Source organism: Glandiceps talaboti, chromosome 14 (assembly GCF_964340395.1).
Source record: "Glandiceps talaboti chromosome 14, keGlaTala1.1, whole genome shotgun sequence".
Lineage (NCBI taxonomy): Eukaryota > Metazoa > Hemichordata > Enteropneusta > Spengelidae > Glandiceps > Glandiceps talaboti.
The window spans coordinates 18,482,469-18,491,484 of NC_135562.1; the positions used below are offsets into that span (position 1 = coordinate 18,482,469).

General features: G+C 36.0%; 1 protein-coding gene across 1 annotated transcript in view; it reads right to left on the reverse strand.

Moving 5' to 3' along the window:
* LOC144446030 (hepatocyte growth factor receptor-like) overlaps positions 1–9,016 on the reverse strand; it is a 30,439-nt gene that overhangs the window by 5,787 nt on the left and 15,636 nt on the right. The window contains exons 6-15 of the mRNA XM_078135699.1: positions 7,959–8,097; positions 6,794–7,041; positions 6,182–6,311; positions 5,402–5,538; positions 4,661–4,837; positions 3,903–4,011; positions 2,829–3,209; positions 1,991–2,164; positions 735–1,101; positions 68–199 (exon numbers count right to left, since the gene is read on the reverse strand). Of these exons, the coding sequence (XP_077991825.1) occupies positions 68–199; positions 735–1,101; positions 1,991–2,164; positions 2,829–3,209; positions 3,903–4,011; positions 4,661–4,837; positions 5,402–5,538; positions 6,182–6,311; positions 6,794–7,041; positions 7,959–8,097 (1,994 nt within the window). The remainder of the gene's footprint in view (positions 1–67; positions 200–734; positions 1,102–1,990; positions 2,165–2,828; positions 3,210–3,902; positions 4,012–4,660; positions 4,838–5,401; positions 5,539–6,181; positions 6,312–6,793; positions 7,042–7,958; positions 8,098–9,016) is intronic.

The following is a 9,016-nucleotide window of genomic DNA, read 5'->3' on the forward strand; positions in this document are numbered from 1 at the left end:
TTCCCGCTTGCAAACAGGTGAAGATATTAGTAAATGTTCTCAAGGTAGCAATGTTATTAAATTTTACCTTTTCCGAGTATTTCAGTGTTATTGAATGTAAGCTTCTTATTATCTATTAGTACATCTTGGATAACAATTCTTAAGTCTTCGTCAAGCCACTCAAATATTTGGGACTTCGAACGAGTATGGGAGATGGGATCTAAAAAAGAAAAAAATATATAGAAAGAATAACAGCCAGCCAGGCAATGACAGACAAACAGACAGACACGCAGGCAGACATGCAGACAGACAGACAGACAGACAGACAGACAGACAGACACATACATACATACATACATACATACATACATACATACATACATACATACATACATACATACATACATACATACATACATCAAATACATTAAATACATTAAATTTTGAAATTTCCCTTTGCATGTTACATTTTAAAGGAAGGTATTCCTTAACATACCTGGTTGTGTTGTTAATCTTATGTGCTCAGTAAGATATCTGTAGCGAAATTATTTATTAATTTTCCTTCACGTGAAATCAAATAAATGTTGATGAGATTGAACATAAAGGAGGAGGGGGTATTTGAATACTTGAGAATATTTTTGTGCTTTTTCGTTTTCTGCTTAATTTCCAAGACGGGGTGGAACTTTTGAACAGAAATATATGTCTGTAGAGCAAACACATAAAAGACTGCTTATTAACTGCGAACTAAAAACTACCTTTGTAACACTCCGGCGACAAGAACATCTGAAATTCGGCAACCTCTCCTGGAGTATGGTATCTCACCAACTCTTGATATCTGGGCTCCATACTTGTGACTTGTTCGTCACCACACGTTGTGTTTCTTATCTGTACCAACTGTGTGTCAGACTCTTTATCCCGATTTCTACGTTTTCGACATACAATAACGATAACAACTATCGTCACCAAAGACAAGGAGCCTATCACGGAAACGACGGCCACGATTATCGAGGTCGTGTATTCAGTAGAGGGCGCTGTGGCTAATATGCTATATTGATATTCTAGATAACCGATAAAGTAATCGCTAGATTTTCCTGATTCCTCCATTTCTTTTCCAAGTCTTACCTACATTCATTAAAAATAGAATAAAATCAGTTATACTCGCTCGTCATGCATTATATACACTGTCAAAATACTAGCATGCAAAGGCACCCAAATAACACGAATATTACGCACAGCATTGAATTCCCGAGTGACTCTTTCCCATAATTTTGGCTCCTTATCTTTACAAACGGCCTACATGTACATGTTGTACAATGAGAAATGATGACGAATACTTTTACGGGCAACATTTTGAGTCATAAAGTAATGTCGACTCGTCATCTTGCACATATACAAAACACTCGTAAAGAACATTACAGTCAGTCATAAAATTGTGAACGTGGCCTTGTGCATGACTTTATCGTAGGAGTTTGTTCCAACTGCAAATAGAAGTTTAATTCAAAATTTAAAACAAGACACGGGAACAAAATTTAAATTTGATCTGTGTGCCTCCCATCAGATAGGTGTACGTATCGCAAAAAAAATGAGCCCTGACACCACTCATGGTGATAATATACAGTCATGTCGATATAGGGACTATTCCATATTTCCATGGGAACATCTACCACGAAATCCATTGAACAAACATCGTGTATACCAGTAATGCCAATAGGCTTGCACAGATCTTGCCAAAATAAAATAATCAGTTCGCGCCATAGCTCAGCATTTCGATTGAATTTCGTTTGAATTGAGCCAGCTCTTCTTCTTATGACACAGACAGACGGAAAGACATAAAGTCACACTTACCACTGACAAGGAAGTTAACTGTGCACAATTAACATAACCATATCTTCATACCGCCTTACGGATAGTAAAGTGAACAAACACATCACATATCATATTTCTGCCCTTTGAAACCAAATATGAACACTGTACATTACTGAGATCATTCCCTATATGGACATATACTTACTAGGACATGTGGTAAATCAAGGCCAGCGTCATACTTAGTTTTCACTGACGGCTGTTCTTCGGGTGGTTTACACGTCAACTGACTGCTATTCAGAAAGACTATTGGTTCGCAGAACGCTGTTCCTATTTCGACGATGATATCTGTTATTACGGCCCCACAGTCAAGGCGTTCACCCTGTCAGGATATAAACAATGCCACGTTAAAAATATTTAACAAAAAATATTGACTGTTGTTTAATAAAATTAGCCAGAAGTAATAATACGTGTAAAGCATTCAATATCAATGAAACATTAACCACGTACTAGGTATTTTCGAACAAATATTTTATAATGCTTCGAAATAACTACTTGCAGTGTAAGGAATAGGCAGAACACGTTATTTATTCTTGAGTATTCCCACATTATCAGTCAACCTACATTTCAGTATATAGTGAAATACAATAAAAATTGCAAAAGGGGAATGGACACTGCTATATTTCTAGAGATTATACATGGTTAATAAGAGCTTCTTATCACTGCAGCGTTTTGAGTCCAAAACCAACAATGAAAACAACATGTGACGTCTCATTATATTTCAAGATAATTTCCAAAATGAGACATCATATGATAATATATGTATGGTTTAGCTGACATGTTGTTTTTGAATTCTATTCACAGTGGGGATGTTTTTGATACAAGGTTAACATCAACAATGCCTATCTCCTAAGCAATCCACCATTGGGCTCATTCTGTGTTTTCTCGCTTCATTGATGAACCATTTCCCTTTGATAATTAATGCTTATAGTTTGTTTTCGATGACTACACTGACCTTTTGCTATAAATTGTGTAAGCTGACCTACCTTAATTATTAAATATTCTTCACTTGGGTCAAAGGTCAATATATTATTAATGCCGGGAAAGTGGTAGTAAACCGGATCCTCGGAGACCATCAAGGTTGTGTATTGCTTATCAAGATGTTCATCAATGAATTTTGGTAGCCATGCTTTCACACCGTCCATGATGAACCCTACATTAACTGTAAAAGTATTGCCACGGGACATAGACTTATCGCCACTGGATGTAGACGTGATGTAATTGCATCCCAGGTCGTCCGCGTCACCTTTTCCTTTGTTCTCATTTTCATCAGAATTTCTTTTAACCCTGTTCAGATCGACAGTGTCTGAGATGGAAACTTCGGGAGTTGGACACGTCATCAACGATGCATTTGAGACCTTACAGATCTAAGATAACAAATATTGACGTTAGTATTAAATTTATACCTACGTTTTCAAATGATAGTAGCCTTAACAGGATTACTTTGATTAATTAGAAACATCATTAGCAATAATAACATGTAACGAAAATGCTCACTGAAGCTATTTCTATATGACATTGGTTTTAATTTTTTCTACAGTTCATAGTATAATCATATCACATTGTTTCCATACAGCCTTCAGTGATTGGCTTAGATCATGTCATGTGATATATGGATTAGTGACCCATAGTGACCTAAATTTGCATACTTTCTGTTTTGATGAAGTACTACACTGTAATATACGTCGTGTCGTTCCGCCCTCACCGGCCTCCTCCTGACCGATGTGTGAGGGCGCCCCGTCACGGCGTAGTGTATAGGCCACCTTCATACTTGAATATAACTGATTTAAGCTGGAAAATATCACAGATGTTCCTGTGTGAAGCAATGGCAGAATAGTATTATATGGGTATATGTAGGCATTTGATAAATGTCACATCTGAATTTCCAGAAAATATTGGAGAACTTAAAGAAATCTTCTAGATTTGCACTTTGTTTCTTGAGACATAAATGGTGCTGTCGCTAAGAATTGTGTTTTACATGGATGATCTAGATACAAATATACATATCTTACGTCGTTGGTGACACAAAGTGACACATGTAACATATATAGAGTACTCACTGAAGTCCAATGGCCCTTGATGTCATTTCCAACAACCATATTGACGACAAATAATGGCTTTGCTACAGAGTCTAGATTAGTACCAGTTACGTACTGAAGTGAACCACCTCTACAAGACAAATTGAAAGGAAGCAAGGATGTTGATCAAATTATTGATAAAGTGGGAAACAAACATAGCCCTGTGATAAATAGCAAACAGTCACTTTGCACTATGTCCTGTAAACGACAACCTGTATTAGAACATATTACATTTGTCAAAAAAAAAACAATGTATGGGTATTGCACAGAAGCATTACGTTGTTTTGATTATTATAGGAACGTTTATCAACAAATTCTGTTCTAACCTTGTGATTTAAAGGTACAACAAACTATAGTATAGTTTGAATTGTTGTAGAATGTTAATAGACAAAAATATTAACAGGAATATAGTTCAATAATCACTAGTAATTAATACAAATTGAATAACTCTGCAAAGTCACTAAATTTCGCAACCCGAATCGTAATAAATAACACAAATAACTACACACCCTTCTAGATATTAAGGCCCATTGTTTTAAAATTAAACCTATGAATGAAACTAATTAAAAGTTTCTAAAATCACCCAATAAATCTTACACATAGTTAAACGTAGCGAATTCACACTTTGAGAATAATTTAAGAATGTTTACTACAATTATTTTTCATAAGAATGTACAATAATCAGCAACCTATAAAAAGAAGTTCCCTACAAAAGCCATAACAATTTCACTTGCACTTACGCCTGGAATGTTCTTAATGGATATATGCTGTAGATCACAGGATCTTCCGTATATGTGTAATACTGTGTTGACGATGCAGTGTAATATTCATCGTAGTTTATAGAAATCGCTGACTTCAATGGTAATGTTTCAGCTCTTGATGTAATGCATACTAAGTAATCATCCCTTGCTTCATCCCTGGATTCAAACAAAATGGAAACGTTATTAACATTTCAGAGCTTATGTGTTTCCTGTCCATATCAATGTAGATGGCAAATCTTACACTGTTGCAGTTAATGTTGTTAAATCCAAGACAAAATATCAGAGGTTATCGTACATATTTTAGATAGAACTCAAATAAAACCAAATTAAACCCTTTTAGAATCCAAGATGGCTGCCGAATATAGTGTTTACTAAATTCTAATGGAACAATAAAATATGGGCGATTTCATTTAAAACTAGATGGTGAATTCCAACTTTCTCTTATTTTTTATTTCAAAAAGACTAGGAAGAAGCTTACATATGTCACAGTTTGGATAAATTTTCTGAACTTTTGATTTTTAAGAAATTCTGTCTGAGAGAAGCACTGTTTAAATGAAAATAGCATTTCAAAGAACATATAAACAAACCAGAACAAACAAACAAACAGACATAGTCTTTGTGGTACTTCCTTGTAACCTGCGTGCCAAATGTGTATTGCTAAAAGGACATTTTTACTGTGACTGTGTAAATTTGAAACTTCTAAAACTTGGTTTCACTCACGTTTTCAGCTGACATTTTAGTCCAGCAACTATGACACTGATACTTTTAAAACTCAACAAATTGTCTCCTCTTATTTGCAGTAATGTTCCTCCCGACTGCGGACCTTTGGTTGGTGAAAATGAATTTATAGACGGTCTCTGAAATGAGGAACGAGAAAATAAATGAGAAAATAAATGAGAGCGGGTTTTGTTCTCTCGTTAGGCTACGTTTGTTCGTACCGATGTATTCCAGAATTGCAACCTACCATACCACCTACAAATCAAATAACAGTGGTTTGACTTCATGAGGTCCATTCTGGGGTCTGTCAATCAATACGTAGAAAACTAGTAAACTATAGCTATTGTTTATACATCAGGAGAACGACCAATTAGCAGCTATGCCATGAGTCATTCTACCTTATAGCCGTCATAGCGGCTGGATGGTCGAATATGAATTACGAGGTTTTTAGAGTTTGTGGAGAAAATCTGAATGCTTGCCAGAGTTACGAATTCGGCCTTCTATAGAAGTTAGGGATATATGTTCTCTATATTCAGGCATGCAAACAGAAACAGACATAAACAAACAAGCAATCAAACAAACAAACAAACAAACAAACAAACAAACAGACAAACACACACACACAGACAGACAGACAGACAGACAGACAGACAGACAGACAGACAGACAGACAGACCGATTGATTCAGACAGGTTCGCAGTGTGGTAGACGGACAGCTAGACACCTACATATATCTATAAAAAATGCACAAAACACCACCTACATACTCATATTATAACTTACATTAAATGTGAAATTGACCGTTGAGTTCATCATAACACGGGTATAGGGTGTCTGGAGGAAGTGCAATTTTACGATAACCGGACCCTCTAACTTCTCCGGAATAGTAGACACACTACATCTAACCAAATAACTTTAGAATGTAGAGAAAAGCGAACATGGAGATTATGACCATTTCTGTACGTAACTGTTATATACACATACTGTTATATATATTTCTAAGTAACCTTAGTCTCTTACAATATGATTTAAATTCTTTATAAAATCCAGGATGAAGTACATAATCTTGTTCAGAATCCATGCACTATAATTCTCCATTCAGTTGCATATGGTGATGAAAGGGTTTTGTGATATACATTTTCTATGACTAAGTTACAATATCTTCTATTTGTCGTCACAACCCCCCCCCCCCCCCAGCCTTCTCTCCCCATCCCAATGTAACGTCCCTCACTTCTGTTATTAGCTAATACGTCATTCCGGTCATAAAAAGGACAGTCGACTGTACAAATTAGCTTGACCACCAGCGGCGCTGTTCGACAATAAATTTATCCGACACGTACAGCTATTAGCATTACCATTATTGCTGTGCATGCTATACAATAATGAACTACAAACCTGCATTGAACAGGATACGAAACAGTCTCAGGTTCCAGTTGAGTACTATCATTCAAGCTGGTTTGATCGCCATCAACAAATTGTGATATATTGCACGATACAGGCTTGACATTTTTACATAACTGGTAAGCATCAATCAACACTTCCACATACACGTTAACATTATTTACAGCTGTAGGTGGTGACGTTGTTGCTATGGTAATCACTGTAGTGGTTTGATGTCCGCGAATTCCACTTTTTGGAGAAACCTAGATCATGAAGACATGGCAAATATTACATCACGTTCACATATTACTAGTACACATGTATATTGCTGTGCATATTTTACCTAACACTACATGGCATTGCACCACATCACATGCACACCACACTACTGTGTGTAGTCAGTATACAATTGTTATATTGCATGACAGTATTGCAGCTTGACCTTTCACCACATGACAAATATTATATAAATGGCGGTATTGTAACATTTTACGTTAAAGACAAGTGTTGTCGATTACATTCATGGCATAATCAAATATCTTGGTATCACATGACCCCATGGGGTAAATCTGTAAAATGATGCTGATGAGGTGAGGGAGGGGATGTGACTCCTCTAAGACTCCAAACCCATGCTGTTGTCATACCAAAAAAATAAGGAAACATTTTTTTAAACAATCGCACAAAATATCACAGACATTATTTGTCTGTGAAAATATATTCCATGGACTCAATTTGCAAAAACGCGACACACTGTGATACTGATGTTTTAAGCCATATAATGCAGTATATAAAAGCAGGTGCTGCAACAGAACATTAAAACACATATAACACGAACATGGTTTCAATCAAGAGGAACCGTTTTTTATTGTGAAAGGTATACCCCTTTTCATACACAATGAGCACAAAGCCACTCCTTCCCTGCCCCCCCCCCTCCGATCATCAATAAGTAGTCATTTAAACAGATAATGGCTATCATAAATGACTGATGTAACTTGAATTATCTTATAGATTATTTCAGGTTCTGTCGAAAGAAGGCACTGTTTACATTCCTTCATGCTTCATTAGAATGGCAATTTCATGCACTGAAAGGCATCAGTTACAACAAGTGTCATTTGTTTTTGTTGTATACAGTGACGTATATATTGCACGAATTTTTTTATATGGGTTACTGTTGACTTACTTTGACATTGTAGTCATTTAAATCCTCTCCTTTATCAGAGCAAATAGTAATTAACCAATCAGTATCATTTCCGTTTTTATTTGACTTGGACCATGCCTCTGTCCATTTTACTCCGAAGCATTCTGACTCCAAGGTACATCTATCAAAAGACAAACATTTGTGACTATTTGGACAATCCAAATTTCAGAACAATTATCTTGTTTTAAAAATTCGCTTCATTTCAACAGGAATTAATTTTGTTAATTTTGAAACATAGTTGATTTTGCTATATGTGTATGACCCTTACATGATTTTATGTTCATATCGTTGTACAGCTTCAAAGAACATTAGGTTATTACTTTGGTGTTTGGATATTGCAGGCCCCCAAAGTATAGCATTACATACATAGCATTACATTAATATATATATATATATATATATATATATATATATATATATATATATATATATATATATATATATATATATATATATATATATATATATATATATATATATATATATATATTTAAGTAATAACACATGCCAGCGAGGGCAATATCACCATTTAGTGCCTGCCCAAGGGCCTGCTTCGGCTCGGGCATCATCAAAATTTTGGTAAAGAGTGTCAGCCCGAGGGCAGGCACTAAATGGTGATATTGCCAGAGCGCATGTGTTATCAATTTTATTACACCTTCCCACCATAGATTGTTAAACTCTGAAATAATGACGCTGAAGCTGATCTTGGTATCTCAATGTTGACTTGATGGTTGCTTTGTGGGTCGTTTGCCGACACTAACTCATCGACAACAGCCATGTCCTGAGACAGAGATAGTAGTGGAGACTGAAGGGAGTTAGCATTGCTGTGGTTTTCTTTTCCGATGCCCGGCGATCGCTGTTGCAGCTCACCTGTGCTTGTCGACGTATTTACACTACCGGATGGATTGATACAAGTTAGCGGATTGCTACTCGTAGTAGCTGTTGCCATAGTACCAGACCCTAAACGTTTCAATCATTTGTTTCTTCTGTGCCAAAAACAGAGACGGAATGATTGGTAGCAATTTTTGTGTTCTTACTGT